This window comes from Desmodus rotundus, chromosome 7 (assembly GCF_022682495.2).
Source record: "Desmodus rotundus isolate HL8 chromosome 7, HLdesRot8A.1, whole genome shotgun sequence".
Classification (NCBI taxonomy): Eukaryota; Metazoa; Chordata; class Mammalia; order Chiroptera; family Phyllostomidae; genus Desmodus; species Desmodus rotundus.
Window position 1 is genome coordinate 84,182,930 of NC_071393.1, and position 19,355 is coordinate 84,202,284.

The following is a 19,355-nucleotide window of genomic DNA, read 5'->3' on the forward strand; positions in this document are numbered from 1 at the left end:
TATCAGACATAAATCACTAAGTAAATTAAGGAGCCACTTACACAACCAGCTGAAACTAAATGAGCAAAAGAAAACTATTCATAAATGGGCAATATACTAATTAGTTCTCTGTTCTGCTTTAATTAAGAGAATCATTAGTTAAATCACCTATGTAAACTCTATAATTTTGCAGTATTTAAGAACATGTAAAAAAAACTTTTGTTTATCTATGACATTTTAAAACTTTCTTATATTCAGTTACATAAACTGGTTTTTCCAAATCCCATAAAACCAAACTGTAACCAACATTCTGTTCAATTATTACAAATATTAAATTAGTGAGATTTAATTTAATAAGATTCAACTATATTCTCCTAGCATTAACTAATTCAAATACGGAATTATCATATCTAAGAGACCTACTTTAGTTTTAAGATGATCTTAACCATTTATGATGTGTTGTGTAATAGAACATAACACTGACTTTGTGGTTGGATTATACTACTATCCTTTATCTGAACTGCACAGAACTAGTCAACACATCAAATAATTGGGAGACTGTAGGATTTGAGGTAGCATCTTCAGAAATCCTTTGTAAAACAATAGTACATCAATTCCTTAAACTATGTCAAAATTCTCACTAAGCTAAATTCTGATAATCTCTCAAATTCATAAAAAATAAATTTTAGTTAAAAACATGTAACTTATTTTAAATATTCTCCTTAACAGCTTTTATTTTTAAAAATACCTCCTGCCCCCAAATACAGTTAATGCTTCTGGCTAACCCTATTCTCTTTCCAGTATTCTCATTTTTATCTTATTTTCTCCCCTTTATAATGAGCTCATTGTATTTTGGTTTCTTTTCTTCCTACTCATTGTTCAGATCAGCATTTTAATAATCTCTAAAGCAATGCTGTTCAAAGAAAACAGGCTATATGAAGCTAAATAAAATTCCCTAAGTTCAATGTTTTTCAAAGTGAGATCATTTTTCTTGACCTATTTATTAAAAATCCATGCAAAGCAAACATCACAACTAGTAAACAGCTACAGAAAATTGGAAGCTTAAAAATAATGCCGTTAAAAACACTTCATTACACACCTTCTCTGTGAAGCCCTTTGTTTCCACTGAAAACCATACTGGAATCCTTGTATAAAAGAAGTTGCCTTCTGGCTGTCAATTGCTATACAGTCACTAACTGAGGGATCCAGATGTCTGCAGTGGTTAAAACGTTCAGTGGTGGGTGCTGATTCCGCTTTCCCTCTAAGGTTTTTCACAAAGGCAGCAGAGTAAGAGTGCACATAGCAACAGCACTCACAGCTGATTGGACGGAGGGTGTGCTCAGCCGCCCCTGCTTGCTAGGTCCACTACGGCTTCCTGTCTACTTGGCAGCACTATCCTGTTGTCTTTGCTCCTCTCACCAACTCAGCTGTGTTTAGGCAACTTGAAAGGAAAGAACAGTAGAGCTGTAATGACAGAATATCTAGCATGAACCCCTAAAATGTGTGTCTCTGGGTGCTTTTAAAAAGAGAAATTTGTAAGGCAAACATTTCAGTCAGTGTTTCACATAAAACACTGGGGACAAAGAGGGTGGTAAAAGGAATCGATTTATTACTTTGTGTTTCAAGAAAATCAGGTTCTACCAAGGGAAACCCCCTGAAAACACAGAAATACAAAAATTTACAACAATTAGAATAAAGCATCAAACTCCATCTACCTAGAACTATGAATTATTTTACAATAAACTTCACAATTCCTAGAAAAGCATGAGCCATTAATTAAAGTGGGTGAGGGCCTAAAACAGCTCCGCCAAATTTATGCAGTACCTTTTAAGACAGCAAGAAAAATTGAGGTTAACAGATTGATTAGACAAAGATTTAAAAGGAAAAACAATCAGTTTACTTAGTAAACTCTGACAAAAATGAAAGATTTAACTAGGTATTGGCATTAAAACATCTCTTCTTAGTGGTGAACACACAATACAATGTACAGTGTATTGTAGAGTTGTACCCCTGAAACCTATATAATTATGTTAACCAATATCACCCCAATAAATTCAATTAAAAAAGATAACATTGAAAATTTTTTAAAATTTCAATCTTTTTTTACATAAAACAACATTTTTAGCCTGAATGCATTTATTCTATCCATCATAAAATTATCTGGAAATACAGACAAAGGGTTTTTTTCAGGTTTCAAGTACTGGGCTTCAATACACCCATCTGTATTGTCTCCACAAGCTTTAAGAACAACAACACAATCCCTTCTCAACTTACAAAGATGTTTGGGGAAGTCAATGCAGGTAGTAGGAGATAAGCAGATATGTAGGATCAGGAAAAAACTCTCATTAGCAGGAGATACTTCCCCAGAAGATCACAGAGACTAGGATAGTGTTTTTGAAACTTTTAAAGCAATGAAACCCTTTTTACTTTAATTCTTCCAATAAAATGCGTTGTTAGTGATGGCTTTAAGATTTTTATGCAGGGGAGGTTTGTGGCAGTAGGCAGAGGCTACAGCAGAAGCACACTGTTATTACTCAGGTCTTTGTTTATCTGGAGTTCTTGGGGGTAGGGAGCAGAGGCTGATGGAAACGTTGGCTCTATTAAAGCACCCTATGAGTATCACGAGGCTATTTTTAAACGAGAGGTCACTGCAGTTTTGTATGAGTCCCAGAACCCACAAGATTCCTACCCCTGAAAAAGCTTCTAGGATCCCTGGAGTTCTAGAGCAGTGATTTTCAACCCATGTGCTACAAGAATTTTTAAAACATGCAATACCTGACTATTTAGTCAGGGGCACTGGCCTCTTTTCCCTTAGATTGTCAAAGATAAAAAATAACAACAGCCAAAATAATAGCTGTTGGTGTGAATGAACCAAAATTATACCTATTCTTTTGTGAGATTAGCAAAAAATATTTTTTGTGTGCTGCAGAATTTTAGCCATTAATTTGTGTGTGCCATTAGATAGAAAAGGTTGAAAATCCCTATTCTATAGTATACAAGAGTACAGTGTACAACCTGTAAGAGCTAAGCCTCATTATTATCTTAGCATAAAGAAAGAAACTGATCATTGGCTCCACAATTAGCCAGAGAGAGAGCTGTGTAAACCCTCTGAGAAATAACAAGAGGAAAGATGTGTTTGGAAGCACAATAAGCCCATGAGGTAAGTGACTCAGAGAAAAAATGGCACAGTAGACAAAACAAAGATTTTGGAATTAGGCCAATCAACCTGGGTTCAATACATAACCTGTCATTTACAAAAGTGTAAGACCCTATATAAATTACTGAACCATTCTGAGCTTCAGTTTTCTTATCTGTAAAATAGGGCTGCTGTGAAGGCTACAGGGTGCTCACTGCCAGCCAGACTGGACTTTTGCTTACCAAATACCCTTAAACTTCTCTGCAAATACTATTCTCTTCCACGAGGAGTGGTCTCCCACAACCCCTTCAATTGATGTCTCAGCTTAAATTTCTTTTCCCTGGGCAGCTTTTAATCTAGATCCAAGACTAGTCAGGACCCCTGTACTTTTTTCTTAATACTTGGCTCATAGAATGTTAAGTAATTATTTGCAAAATGACTTGTTTAATAAAATTCTCTTCCTCCACCACACAGTACTTTAAAGGGAGGTACTATGTTTGCCTACAATATTGCTTTTAAACCAGCAACATGCCTGATTTGTATACATATACTGTTTGACTTGATTTCACAACTACAGGAGGTAAATAGAACTAGGATCATTATTTGCATTCTTTGAATAAGAAGGAACACAAATAGAGGACTCGTGGGCATGGACAATGGTGGGGACTGACTGTGGTAGTAGAGGCACGGGGCAGGGGAGAAGAATGGGGGAAAAGGTGTGACAACTGTAACTGAACAATTATGAAAAATAAAAAAATATTTTAGGGAGTAAAAAAAAAAGAGAAAATCAGCTCTAAAATTCTGTTTATTCAGTCATACAACTAGAAGTCAAAGAAGTAAGTTATTTTAAATTTTTGGATGAATAACTTTATAATTCAAAATTAACCTCTTCCTATATTGTTCAAACAAGGACTAACATATAGTCCCTAAATTGCTTTGGTCTATTTCCGTCCTTAAACTTTTTAATTAAAGGCTGATGATATCATTTATCTACAATCTTAAACTATTAGTTAATATCATATACAAAGAGAACTTATAGAAAAAATATTAAATTTAGTCAGAAACATGTAATTGTAGGTTAACAAAAGCCCTGGCTGTTGTGGCTTAGTGGACTGAGCACTGGCCTGCAATCGAAAGGGTCACCAGTTTGATTCCCACTTAGGGCACATGCCTGGGTTTTAGGCTAGGTTCCCAGTAGGGGGCGCACAAGAGGCAACCACACATTGATGTTTCTCACCCTTTCTCCTTCCCTTCCTCCTCTCTAAAAAATAAATAAAATCTTTAAAAAAAACTTTAAATAACTATAAGTTAACAAAATGAGATCCAAGAGACATGCCATCTTCCAAAGTAAAACCAAGAGATTTAGTGAAATGCTTCTGATGGGCTGCCAGTTTTCTAATAAATTTAAAATGGTACTTTATATAATTCTAAAAAATGCCTGCTTCTCTCCAGTTTGTTCATCTTGGTATACAAAGCTATAAATTTGTGTGCTATAACATAATGGCTCATTACCTCCATTGCAGGTCTCAGGAGTGTAAAGTTAAGAAATCTGAAAAATATGAAATTCTATACTAAATCCTAGTCCCAGGTTCTCAATTCTCCACCCCCAACCATGAAAAAACCCCTATTCCCTTGCATCCCCCCTAACAGGTCATAATTGTGTTCTCCAAATAACCAGTTCAAGAAATATAAATTACTTATACTACCATAATGTGAAGAAATAAATAGGAAAGCAGATTTCTCATGATTTTTAGACTACATATTTTAAATATAAAATGTATTAATTTAAAATATCAATTGTTTTATCATCTAAGCTCTCTGTTGGCAGAAATAATTGAAAACTATTCACTTTTAAAATATCTTAGAGATAATCATGCTAGATTGGACACTTTCTAAACAAAAAGAAATATTGCTATTAGAAAGAAAAAAAAGAACCCATCAAAGGTAATGATTAAATAGCTACTATATATGTAAGGCCCATTGGCCGGGCATGGTGCTAATCTCTTTATGGACCCATCTCCTCTGACCCTGTGATAGTTACTATCCCCACAGATGAGGAAACTGTCTTGTTCCTGGGCAAATTCAGGATTCAAATTTAGGTCTTCCTGAATCTAACATATGTGCTCTTAACCACTACTATCCTTTCCTTGACAGTTCTTTTCTTATAAACTTTTCCATAAGACAAATGTGTAGTTACACAAGAATAAAGTTTAAATACAGAAATCTCAAGTCAACATTTTCCATTTATTACTTATTCAATAACCACCTCATTACACATCAAAACTGTCCTAATAACAGGAAAACAGGATGTGAGTGCTAAACAGGGAACCAGGCTGTAGCTGTAGTGTGATTACACAATACAAGTTTCAGTCTGTAAAACTTCACTATTTCATGATCAAAGATCACCAATCTAATCCAGAGAAGGTAAAGGAAGCAGAAAAGGGCACTAAACAGGAACCACAGATCTGGGTTCTAATATAAGCTCTACCTCTCATCAGCTTTGTGTTTGTAAGCACTTGTCTGAAATTGCTCAAGTTTAAGTTGGGAATTTGGGGGGGGGGGTTGCCTGCAATCTTCTAATATTGTAAGGATCAAATAAGATAGGATAAAATTATTTTGGAAACTGCATCATGCTATACAAATAGGATTATCATCAACCCAGGTGGTTTTGTAGGGGACAGCAGTGTAAACATGTTTGTACAAAATCTAGCCCCAATACTAGAAAGATCTCTTAGAGCAGCACAGCATAATGGAAAAGAGCCCGATAGTCTAGGGCTCAGGTTTTCTTACAATTAACAAGCTGTGCTATCAAGTTATTTAACCTATCTGAATCTCAATCTATTTCTTCATCTGTAGAGTGGGGATAATGATTTCTCTAAGAGTTACAAACCACCTAGCTCAGTACTTGGCTTTCAAGCAATTTAGGTTTCCTCTTTTCCTATGCAAACATCAAGTTTACAGGATGTTACTGAAGTGTGAATGTGCATGCATACATACATACTCCCACACCCACAAAGATTCACACCCACTTGGACAAAAAAGGGCAATGCATTAGCAGTATCCCATATTAGTAACAATGGGGATGAAATTTAAATCTTGACTACTAAAGAAAGATTTTTATGACACTGATATTTCCTAAGTTTCTTAAACATGTCACATTTAACAACTCATCTCAAAGCTCAATAACTAATTTGCAAGAAAGACTAAACAACAGCTAAAATTTAACATTGTTATCCATTTCTGGATATTAGGGAAATTTGGTTTTTCTTATTAAGTCACTTCTTATTCAAAAACAAACTGTTAGCATACTGTTAGGTTAGTACTGGGACAAATTGATCCACAATAAATTACATTGATTTCCACTTGCATGGAGATTCCTAGCAAACATTGCTGAAGTGATTACTCAGTGATCTGCATTCATTATGACATAGCACAAATAAGCCGACTGGCCAAACAGCAATCCAAGAATACTGTGTTTCTAAGACCTAAAACATGTCTTAATTTCAAAATATTAAAAAGTACCTAAGAGTCTTAATTGGGGTTCTCATCTATCAAAAGATTTTGGGTTATGATGACCTAGATTAGTTCCAGGAGCAGAGCCCTGTTTACAAAACCTAAGATCTTGGAGAGAAGAAAATGTTCTAGCCTGGTTTTTTTTGGCATGGTTCATACTACATTGTTTAAAATGAGCTAGAACAAGGGTTATTTATAATCTAAGCTACTGGACAAACACTTTGTCTAATAATATCTTGTACACACAAGTCATACTTAAAAGTATCAAGATCAGGTATAAGAATTCGCTTTCAATATCCTATATACATAGTCTTTACAATTAATATCACCATTATTACATAAAATGTATGCGAAGATGCACATGGGTTCCCCTTTACCTATACTCATCCTTCTTTAAGGACATATTGTGGGATATTGTTAATCCTGCTATTATATTGTAAAGAATGATAGGTGTGATTCATTCATAAATCTAGAACCAATCGTAACTTTTTTATTTTGATAAGATGTTCTTTTAGTAAAGTATTGCCATGAATATAATGTGTGTTACATTTATCTATCTGTTAGATCACTGTAACTCTGTGAAACAAGAATATTTATTTTGTAGAGGAGACCTTGCTAGTGTGTCTCAGTGTTGAGTGCTGGCCTGCGAATCAAAGGGTTGCAGGTTCGATTCCCAGTCAGGGCACATGTCTGGGTTGCGGGCCAGGCCCCCAGTAGGGGGTGCGTGAGAGGCAACCACATATTGCTGTTTCTCTCCCTCTCTTTCTCCCTCCCTTCCCCTCACTAAAAAATAAATAAATAAAATCTTTTTTTTTTTAAAGGGTATTTTGTAGATGAAGAGCAGCCAGTGGGATACTTCATTAATTCCAAGACCTGTGTTGTTTTTTCCATAACTATCTATCTCTGGTAGATGTGATTACCTCTACAAATCATGCCAATAGTCATACAAATGACACATTCTGCATTTTAAATTTTGGAGAATTTTAGCAGAAATCTAAAAAGTAAACCAGTTGTGTAGAATTAAGTAAATCTCATATGGCTTTAAGAAAGACTCAATTGTTAAGTCCCCAAAGTTTTAATACTCTGCATCCTAGCAGTTTTTTAAAAAATTTGCTAATTTCAGACTATTTCACATAGTCTAATTTCCAAATGATATGACTCGTCTGGTTACCTTTAGCACCTCAAACTCTAACATATCTAAAACTGAATTAATTTCTCTTTGAGGAAGATTCATCATTATTATTACTTCTAATTTCCTAAGCTAACAAATGTTGAAGAGAATCAAAATAGGCCCTGGCTGGTTTGGCTCAGTGGTTGAGTGCCTACCTGTGAATTGAAGGGTTGCCAGTTGGATTCCCAGTCAGGGCACATGCCTGGGTTGCAGGCCAGGTCCCCAGTAGGGGGCATGTGAGAGGCAACCACACATTGATGTTTCTCTCCCTCTCTTTCTCCCTTTCCCTTTGTAAAAAATAAAATAAATAAAACCTTTTAAAAAAGAATCAAAATAGCCATTGATTATGTGTTCATTAAATGCCTGGCACAGCCACTTTACTAAGATTATGTCATTATTAAAAAAAAAAAAAACCTATTAAAATGAATACCATTATTATCTCAATTTTAATCAATGAGGAAACTGAAGCCCAGAGAGGTTAGAGAATTTGACCAAGCTTATATAGAGGAGATTACAAAAACAGAACTTGAATATAGGTCTTTCTAGTTCTAAATGCTAAAACAATCTGTAGGATTAAATGTGCTGTGAAATTAATTTAAGGTATTGGGACTATCATTTTCTTTTTAAATAAAATACTAAAAACATTAGCCACCATTGCATAAGCGAAATTGAGTAAAGACTATTATTTGGAGAGAGGGAGTGTTGTTATGGGGCAGCAACATCAACTTTCTTTGTACCTGTGGGCAGTCAAAAAAAACCTAAAGCCACTGCTCCACACAATACTGTCTCTCAATTACCACCATTCCCTACAATGTCCTCATATAGGGATTTGGTTCTACCTTATCACATGCAACCAACACGGGCTTCAGAAGCATATATTCAAGGTTGATAGTTTTATTTTACTATATAGAGTTTGATAAAGAAGTAGTTACTAGAGATTTACACCCAGAATTCACACACCTCACAGGCTGTCATAACTCAGTTCTATAAACCTTTATTTGGGTGACACTACACTACCAGAGACACAGATGTGTAGGTTCCAAAGGGTTCAGAATGCACAAATTCTGTAACCTACTAAGTATACCTTTTTGTGTAGAGGGAGACAGGAGTTTTCTTTTCCTTACACAAATGCTACAGTCAATCTTTCTATCAAAGCTCTCCCTTTTCAACACAGTTTCAGTTTATATAATCATTTCACCCAGCAAGCCTGTGGAAAGTATTTACGATTTGAATATCTCAATCGTTTCTAACCTTTTAGACCAGGCAGGTTCAGCTGCATTGCCTAGAGGGGAAAATCAATAAGGTCTCATGAACTGAGCACCTCATTTGAAGTCTGCACTTCCTGAGAATAAATTTCCATTCCTTACTGTCAAAAGTAAGACAAAATAAAACAACACACAAACATACTCAAACCAAAAACATCTGGGACCACTACAAATAGAAAAGAACAGTGGAATGTAGGAGATCTACAGGTCTGTGCAGGCCATCTGATACTCTTTTCCTCTTAGGTTACTTCCCCTACTCCCCACCTGTGCCTCTTCCAAGACAGCACAAGGTAACCTCCAGTCCTGATTTGCCTGTGGGCTCTGGAAAAAACATCAGGAAAGATTACATTTTACTCCAAGTTCCAGAGGCCAGAGGCGGTGTTACTTCTTGCTCATCATTTTATTTCCAGCACACACAAGGTGGGGCAAAAGTAGGTTTACAGTTGTGAGTACATGAAACAGAGTTTATTCTTGTAGTATTATTTATTCATTATTGTATTATTTTCCATGTGAACAGCTGTAGACCTACTTTTGCCCCACCCTGTATATATTAATTGGAGAACTGTGTTAAAATAGAATCACCTAGCCTTTGTTTCTTTTAATTTCCTTGAGGAAGGCTGGGTGACCTTTATGTCACTTCTGGTGCCAGAACCTGAGGTGACTGTGGTCTTGCTGTAAGTAGTGTAGTATGGAAAATATCAACCGGCTAGTAGGAAATTGGAGTTTTTGTTTTGTAGATGGACAGATTACTTCTTTTTCTCAGAGCTTTATGTTTTCTCAACTGTGAAAATGAAAGAGACAATCTCTAAGGACATTTCCAACTCTGATTTCTAGCAAAAGCACGATTTTGAGAGTAATTTCAGAATAACAAAAGCATTTTCATGTCCTAAACTCTTCATAATGGAATTTAATCTGTAACTCCATGTAACCTGAGGATTTTTTTTTTATTGTTAGCCATTCAGAGTCCCCTGGCAGTTACCTGAACTGTGCAAGAGAAGCTACAAGAAAAAGCACGGGCCACAGTTATTATATGCTGGATTAAAGAAATATGCCTCTAGGACCAGCATTCAATCAAGACAATAATTACTAAGATCTGAATACACTTCCTCAAAGACACAGGTATGTCCCTTATCCCGGCTTCTGAATAGCGAGTATATGAACTTAACACACATTCCCAGAGAAATAATTTTTAAGAAAAGAGTTATAAATGGACTCTAAGATTTCCTGCTTTATGCTCTTTCTACCAAATATTCTGAACACACCCCTCCCATGCACAAATTTTTTTGTCTTGAAGCTTCGGTGTGAAAGTGTTTCTGGATGGCTAGAGAGAAGATACAAGCCCATTTTCTCCTAAATATAGCTAGGAAAACTTATCAGTAGTGTGGGGATCTCCTTGCTCTCACAGAGCACATAAGCTTGGAAGGTTCAAGGGCCTCTGATCCCACAGAGTTTATTAAATTTTTGCCAGCAATTATCTGGAATGAGAGAAGGGATCTCCAATGCCATCCTGTTTCTCTCCCCTGTATTTGTTATAACACAGATACTTTATAACAAATAATGCACTTTATGTCTCTGACAAAAGAGTATTATAAAACAATAGCTATGGTATTGTCAGTATTGTATGCTGTTAACATTTTCAAGATTTTCATAAAAGGGAACACTAACTCCCCATATATTACAAAGAATGGTGACAAAAGGAAAAGAGAGAAGTGAGCCCTCCAATTCACATTAATGTATGTGCTATCCCTTGAACATGTTAATTGTTCAGAATGTCCTCCCTTCCAGTCCTCTCCTCCTCATTCTCTGTAAATTCCCATCTACCCAAATCATACATGTCTTTTAAGGCTCAGTCCAGCTGCTGTCTCTGCCCTGAAATTATTCACCCCTGCTGAAATCAATCATTCCCTATGAACTCTGATAGCAGAGACATTCCTTTTACCATTTATTCAGTTAGCAAATACCTTGCATTATGTTTGTGTAGTCATCTCATTTGATCCCCCAATACCCTTGAGAAGTGGGCATAAATATCCCCATTTAGAAGCAAACACTGACACTAGTGAAATAATTCTGTAGGATTACAAAACTAATAAATTCCAGAAAAGGAATATATAACATTTTCCACTAATAACTTTATGCTACACCACAAAGATACTAAAATACATGTAAGCATTCATTTAATAATAAATACTTATTGAGCAGCTACTAAATGCCAAGCACCAGTCCACACATGGGGAAACAGCAGTGAACAAATGTTACTACGTGCCTGTCCTCGTGAAGCTTACGTTCTTATTGGGGAGAAAAACAAAAAGGAAATAAATAGATACAGACCATCAGGTTAAGCAGTGATAAGGACTATGAAGAAGAGTAATGCAAAGTAAACAGAGAGGAATTGTACTCTTTTTGATAGGATGATCAAGGAAGGCTTTTTTGAGGAGTATGTGACAACCCAGCAGAAAGTCAAGTGAAGTAAAGGCCTTTGTTGTGAGACTTGTATTCCAAAAGCAGACAGCAAATGCAAGGGCCCCACAGCGTCAGTGTGCTTGTGGTGACTGAAGAACAGCGAGATTGGTGTACCCAAAGTACAGGGAACCGTAGAACACTAAGAAATGAGGTCAGAGAGCTAGCTTGAAGCTTTAGGATTAAAAATATAATTCTTCCCAAATTCAAATATAATTCTTTTTCAATTGAAAAAATCTTGAAATTTCATCAACACTTTTCTCTTAAATCCACTTTGTCCAAGTAATGTTTAGAAGTTAAATAAGGAAAAACTGCTAAAATTATAATTAACTATTCAATTTACATGACCTAATTGTCTTTTTCCAAAAGCCAATAATTTTACTAACTTCTACCTTCATGTGTCCTTACAATGTACTCTAAAACCTTTCTAAATGTTGTCCAACACGAGTCTAACTCCCTTTCTGTAACAGGAAGCAACTTCCTCAAAGTGACTAAAGATGGTATTGGGATGACTAGGGAAATGTGAATGGGAACTGCACATTGGATATCAGTATTGCGTCAGTGTTAGATTTCTTGAGTGTGATAAGTGAATTGCAGGTATGTAGGAGAAAGTTATTTTTGGGAGATACAAGTGGTGGTGATAAATGGTTAACAACTGGCTCCAGAGGAAAAAAAGCCCTGCTTTGTTGCAATGTCAGTTTCCATGGTACAAATATTGCCACCATTGCTGATTTCACCAACCAACTTGATGCAGTGTTGGGGAGAAATGTACAAAATCAGCTTTTATGTGCTGATGCCAGCAAGTTCCATGTGCACGGGGATGAAGTGTCATGATGTCTGCAACATACTCTCAAATTATTTTAAAAAAACAAACCGCCCTGGCTGGTGTGGCTAGGTGCATTGAGTGCCAGCCTTTGAACCAAAGGGTCACTAGTTCCATTCCCAGACAGGGAACATGCCTGGGTTGCAGGCCAGGTCCGCAGTAGGGGACGCACGAGAGGCAACCACACATTGATGTTTCTCTCCCTCTTTCTCTCTCCCTTCTCTTCTCTAAAAATAAATAAATATTTAAAACAAAAACAAAACCAAAAATCCCTGTGTCTATCTAATCTACCCATCTACCTACCTATTGAGTAAGAAATGAAACAAAAGGGGTAAGTAGAATGTTCAAAATCAACCTCTGAAAAGGCATTTGGATGTTACTTGTATGATTCCAACTTTTCTATGGGTATGAGATTTTTAAAAATTAGACAAATAAAATTATAGAGTAAACAAAGTAGGGAAGTTTAAAGACATCCTTATGGCTAATTTTTTTGGTAAAGTGAGTAAGTCAGAATTCTTGTATATCAGTATCATTTCATCAAGTATACCAAATATGATAGTTTTAACCTAAAGTTGTTTTTAAAACCAAACCTCAAAAACAAAAAGCAGTTTGCCAATAGTAAGTGCTAAAGTTACACATTCTCTTACCATTATAAATTTAAATAGAAATGATGCACTATCATGCGACAAACCATGATATCTCTTCACAAAACAAAATTGGTGATATGGTTTAAAAATGGAAAAAAAATTTCTAGATGTCAGGATTAAGTATTCAAAATTTTTAGAAAATATGTTTATTGCCCTGACCAGTGTGGCTCAATTGGTTGGGCATCATCCAACAGAGAGTCACAGGTTCGATTCCCGGTTGGGGCACATACTTCGTTCGTGGGTTTGGCTCCCAGTCAGGGCATTTTCGAGAGGCAACCAATTGATGTTTTTCTTTCACATCAATGTTTCTCTCCCTGTCTTTCTCCCTCCCTACTCCTCTCTCTAAAATTAATAAATAAAATCTTTAAAATTATGTTTATTGATTTTAGAGAGAGAGGGACATTGATATGAGAGAAACATCAATAGATTGCATCCCATATACTCCCTGACCAGGGATCAAACCTGCAACCTAGGTATGTGCCTTAACCCGGAATTGAACCACCAACCTTCTGGTGTATGGAACAATGCTCCAACCAACTGAGCCACAGTGGTCAAGGCAGGGTAAAGTTTTTAAATGATCTGATTTCAAAACAACAACAACAACAACAAAGGCCTGATTTCAGGTATTGATACCAAATTTTAATTCCATTCAACAATGTATGTTCGATAAGTGGGAAAATTAAAAAATAGAAACTTCAATATTAATTTAAAATGTTAATCGCCGACTACAAATTGGTTGTACTCCCCAAAAGATAAGTTTTTAAGTAAATAATGGTCGTACTTGGAATAAATATTATTATTTATAAATAATGTGAGTTATGACTAGATTCCCAGGAAAGCCTACCAAAATTTCTTATCCTCTAACAGCCATTACTTGCAGCATCATGGAACAAGTCTAAATTTGGAGTTATAGAAACAGAAGGGCCACATCCCAAGCACTGAATCAATCCTAGGTAATGTTCTGAAATAAAGAAAAAAGCAATTTTGGACACTATTGCACCACTCTAATATTTTCTATCAACTTTCTTCTAGTATCCACCTCTACCCCAATCTCTTTGCCCTAGTGCTACTCTTAAGTATTCACTATGGTATGTTACTGCCCAGAAATAGTTGGTGTGCTCCAGTTACCTACTTCCCCTCTCCACTGAACGTGTATTACAGATGTACAGTTTAATGCTGGTTTTCAGTTCCTTTGGTTGTATTCCAGAATATTTTTCAAAGTGGCACAATAAGGGTCTGTTGATCTCTCGTGCCTGTTTTGACTAGCCTTCACAACAGAGCTTTGAAACACTCATTCTCTCTGGCAGGTACAAGAATTACTTTCCCCTTAAGCAAGTCGTAAGACCCATATGTGAGCATTGCCCTCCTGATATCCAGAGGAAAGGAATATCCTTATCTCCAAGGCCAGAGGGAAGCCTAAAAGAATCTGAATAAACAGGTCTTGCTAAGATTCCCCCAGTTTACTACTCTTAGCTTATACCTATCACATTTTCCTACAGCTTGTCAACCTTCATCACATGTAGTATAAAAACACTTGGGTTTACCCATTTCTTTAGATCATCATTTCCTTATAAAAGCTAAATAAATTGAATGCTTTTCTGTGAAAGGAAGGAAGGAAGGGAGGGAGGAAGGAAGGAAGGCAGGCTGGTCCATTTTCTCAGGGCAGCTGATTAAAGTTGTGTATCCTTGGAAGGGAAACACCAATCCCTACCTTGTGCCAGGTATAGGTGCTAAACCATTGGTTCTTAGTCTCTCCCACCATCCTTAAGGTTGATGGTGTTAGAACAAAAAGAAGTGAAGTTCAGACAGACTATGTAATTTTTTCAAGGTCATCTGACTACTAAGTGCTAAAGTTAGAGTTTCTAAGTTTGACTATAAAGCCTTAGGGTATCAACTCTTCCTGCATTATAAAATGCTACTAAGGACTCCTTTTAGCTAATTGTATACCAAAGTATGGTCATTATTTCAACAGTCCTCAAAAATGCATAATTAAATATACATTTATTAATTTAAATGAATTTCTAGTTGATATAATGTCAAAAGAACAGAGGAAAACTTTTTTTAAAAATCAGGCATTGTGTTAATGGATATTTTCAGACAGAGTGGCTCCAACTAAGATGCAGCTGGCTGTATTTGGAAACATGTGGCTCCCCTACATAAACATTCCTGCCCATAGGTAAACTAGTCAACATATATACAGCACTTCACAGTGTACAAAGTTCTCTGACACATTATATCACCTGAAGCTCTGAATCAACACTTTGAGCCCCATACATTTCACAGATGAGAAAACCTTTAAGTGACATAATGAATCCCAGCCTAAAGTCTAAATCCTTTGAGTCTTTTTCCTATTTACCTATCCTATATTCTTGTATTTGTAAACCTAAAGCTCTCCAACCAATTTAATCTCAATCAACCTCTCTCTCACACACATGCGCACATACACACACACACACACACACACAAATACCAACAAAAACAAATTCAGCATGGTGGATGGAGGGCAGAGAATTTCTAGCAAATGTTTGCATATGGATCCCTTGTTAACCAGATGTATATAAACTGAGGACCACCTATATGAAATAGTTTTGCCTATTTTAGTCATTTCACAGAATTGTATTTCAATTCAGTGAGAGATAATCAGTTTTAAATATATATAACTTTCCTTTAAGTTATACAGAAGTGTATTTTTATTTATTTTTTATTGTTGCTCAAGTACAGTTGTCTCCATTTCCCCCCACCATTCCCCCTGCAAGTGTATTTTAAATCTATTTTCTAAAAACTGGGTGTAGCCCTGGCTAGGTAGCTCAGTTGTTAGAGCATCATCCCGATACACCAAGGTTGTAGGTTTGATCCATGGTCAGGACTCATACAGGAATCAACCAAGGAATGCATAAATAAGTGGAACAACAAATCGATGTTTCCTTCTCTCGCTCTCAAAATCAACAAATAAAAATATTTCATAAACAAATAAACAATAAAAACTTGGGTATAACGTTGTGATAATAACCTAATAGTCAATAATTCATTTCAGCTGGTGTCAGTAAAACAACCAATGATTGCTAACCACCTGCTTCTATTCCTATTCGATCCACAAACACTGAGACACACCAGTCATTCATTCTTTCAACAAATATACATTAAGCCAGGTTCAGCAGAATGACATGGTAACTGGAGAGAAAGGCTTTTAGGCAGAAGGAACAGAGCATATATATGGCCGTGGGTAGTAATCAAAAACTAAAAGGTAGCCAGTGGGGCTAGACATGGTGAACAAGGGGAAGAGAGGCAAAAGGCCTTCTTGTAATTTTACAGGCCGAGTAACTTTTATATGGATAGGAAAACATGACAACACTCAACTCAGATCATTGCTGGGTATCTTTGGTATTACACATGAACTACTGTCTAACATTTTTAAGCTGCTGTCATTTTTACACAGTCCATCCTGTTTCAGTTTAGTAAGAAAGTCTGACAAAATCAAGAAACTATTCTGTTTTTACCCATTTAAGCAAAACCAAAATTAACTACTGACGAATTGACTTTCACGTACCTGCTTAAGCCAAATACTTTTTCCAGGTACTATAATTTCAATTTTTTATTACCAAAAGAGTCAGTATTAAGTTATTCTAAGTTTAACATTCCCTTGGCGTTTAAAATCCTTAGCTTCAGATGGGGGTGGGGGGAACTATAAATCCTAAATTAGTAATACACTAATCATCAGAGAAATGCAAACTAAAACCACAGTGAGATATCACCTCACATCTGTCAGAATGGCTATCATCAATAAATCAACAAACAAGTGTTGGGGAGGATGTGGAGAAAAGGAAACCCTTATGCACTGCTGGTGGGAATGCAGATTGATACAGCCACTGTGGAAAACAGTATGGAGCTGCCTGAAAAAATTAAAAATGGAACTGCCTTATGACTCAGCAATTCCACTTCTGAGAATGTAACCGAAAAAACACAAAACACCAATTTGAGAGGATACATGCACTGCTATGCTCATTGCAGCATTATTTACAACAGCCAAGGTTTGGAAGCCGCCCAAGTGTCCATCAGTGGATGAGTAGATAAGAAAGCTGTGGTACACTGACACAATGGAATACTTCTTGGCCATAAAAAAGAAGGAAATCTTACCTTTTGTGACAGCATGGGTGGACCTGGAGAGCATTATGCTAAGTGAAATAAGCCAGTCAGAGAAAGACAAACACCATATGATTTCACTCATATGTGGAATCTAATGAACAAAATAAACTAACAAAATAGAAACAGACTCCTAAGTACACAGAACAGACTAACAGCTGTCAGAAGGGAGAGGGGTTGCAGGGCTAGGTGAAAATGGTGAAGGGATTAAGCAAAAACAAAAACAAAAACAAACCCTCATATATACAGACAACAGTATAGTGATTACCACAGGGAAAGGGGGTTTGAGGGAAGGCAGAAGAGGGTACAGGGGATATACATGGTGATGGAGGAGACTTGACCTGTGGTGGTAAACACACAATACAATATATGGATGATGTATTCTAGAACTGTACACGTGAAACCTATATAATTTTATTAACCAATGTTACCCATAAAAATTCAGTAAAATTTAAAAAAAGAAATTAAAAAAATAAACTAGGTAGCCTATAAACAGGTATTTATTTCTCACAGTTCTAGAAACTGGGAAGTCTAAGACAAGGAGATAGCAGATTCCGTGAGAACTGGCTTCCTCATAGATGACTGTCTTTTTAGTATAATCTCAGATAGAGAAGGGGTGAGGGAGATTTCTTGGGCCTCTTTTATAAGGCCACTAATGCCATCCATGAGGACTCCACCCTCATGACCTCACCACCTCCCAAAGCCTCTACCTCCTGCTGCCATCACCTTGGGGGTTAAGATTTTAACACAGAAAGTTTTGGGGAAAACGAACGTTCAATCTATAGCAGAGTAAAAACCGAGACAGCACTCCTTTCAGTTTTTAACCTCAAAAAAAAAAACAAACCTGTTTGGTATTTTGCTTGTGCAACAGGTTTTCCACAATTAGCTTTAACTTAAGAATCATAGATGGCCTATCATGTATTCAAATATGAATTGAAATACAGTATGTTTAAATTACTTATTGATGATTTACTGGATATTATAGCCCTTCATTGTTCATAACAGTTAATAAGCTCAGATAACACTCTTAGAAATGTCTGATGAAAAAACTATTTCTAACCAAAACATAAAGCATAGCAAATTGACATTAATCTTTTAAATTAAAAAGAATTTTGCCTTGGCTGGTGTAGCGCAGTGGATCAAGCGCCGGCCTGTGAACCACCAAAGGGTGACCAGTTCGATTCCCAGTCAGGGCACGTGCCTGGGTTGTGGGCTAGGTCCCCTGTTGGGGGCATATGAGAGGCACCCACACCTTGATGTTTCTTTCCCTCTCTTTCTCCCTCCCTTTCCCTCTGTCTAAAAATAAATAAATAAAATCTTTAAAGAAGGGGGGAAATGGAGACAACTGTACTTGAACAATAAAAATACATGAAAAAAGGAAAAAATAAAATAAATAAAATCTTTAAAAAAAAGAATGTTGTTCTACTCAGATTGTTGTACAATACCATAAACTTAATATTTTGAAATTTTGGGAACTTTCGAAGTCAAAATGTAAGGTCATATATACCATTATTTTGAAATATGTCTTTGTAGGGAAAAATATGACTCACTCAAAAACAAATAATTAGAAATACCATACATTTATGACATAATTTTTTAATTACTTCCACACAAAGATCACACTTTAGACTTCTCTTGAAACACTGGATATATTCGATACATGCCTAGGACCAGGTCCAAACTTGACATCCTTGAGTACAAGGTGGAGTAATGTTATTTAACCTTTAAAGTGACCCAGCTTTACTCAGCAGTTAACAGCCTTTAAAAATCTATTCCTTGGAAGCTTAGTCCACCCATGTTACCTCTTACACAGAGAAATTAAACTATAATTGTAACAACAAATGACAGTATAAAGAAATAAATTACACATATATAGCAAGCATCCTTTCGCAGTTTTTATATTTTTCTCAGATAAATATATATTAATAGCTGATTAAATCTGCTTGAGCCTTAGTAGGTTGAACACTATGAATATAAAACAAAACAAAACAGTGTTAGGTTATTGCACATTTGCTTATTTCCTTAACTCTACTGAACATCTTTTGTAACTGACCAACATTTAAACATCTATAATGTCTTATTTAACATGATCATGGTTATCATTTAATTTATATCTTTGTGCCAAACACTGTCACATTTTATCCTAACAACTGTGAGAGGTTTGAATTATCCTCATTTTACAAAGAACCTGAGACTCAGGGATTAAGTAATTTGGTGAAGATTA

General features: G+C 36.1%; 1 protein-coding gene across 8 annotated transcripts in view; it reads right to left on the reverse strand.

Annotated features, from left to right (window-relative positions):
- The window catches only part of ATOSA (atos homolog A), a 92,030-nt gene that overhangs the window by 65,954 nt on the left and 6,721 nt on the right, over positions 1 to 19,355 (reverse strand). Inside the window, exon 1 of one of the 8 annotated variants that reach the window (XM_045202176.3) lies at positions 1,079 to 1,247. The exons of the other annotated variants lie outside the window; for them this stretch is intronic. Coding sequence (XP_045058111.2) covers positions 1,079 to 1,115 — 37 coding nt within the window. The 5' untranslated portion in view covers positions 1,116 to 1,247. Of the gene's footprint in view, positions 1 to 1,078; positions 1,248 to 19,355 lie in introns of those variants that run through there. 8 annotated transcript variants of the gene reach the window in all.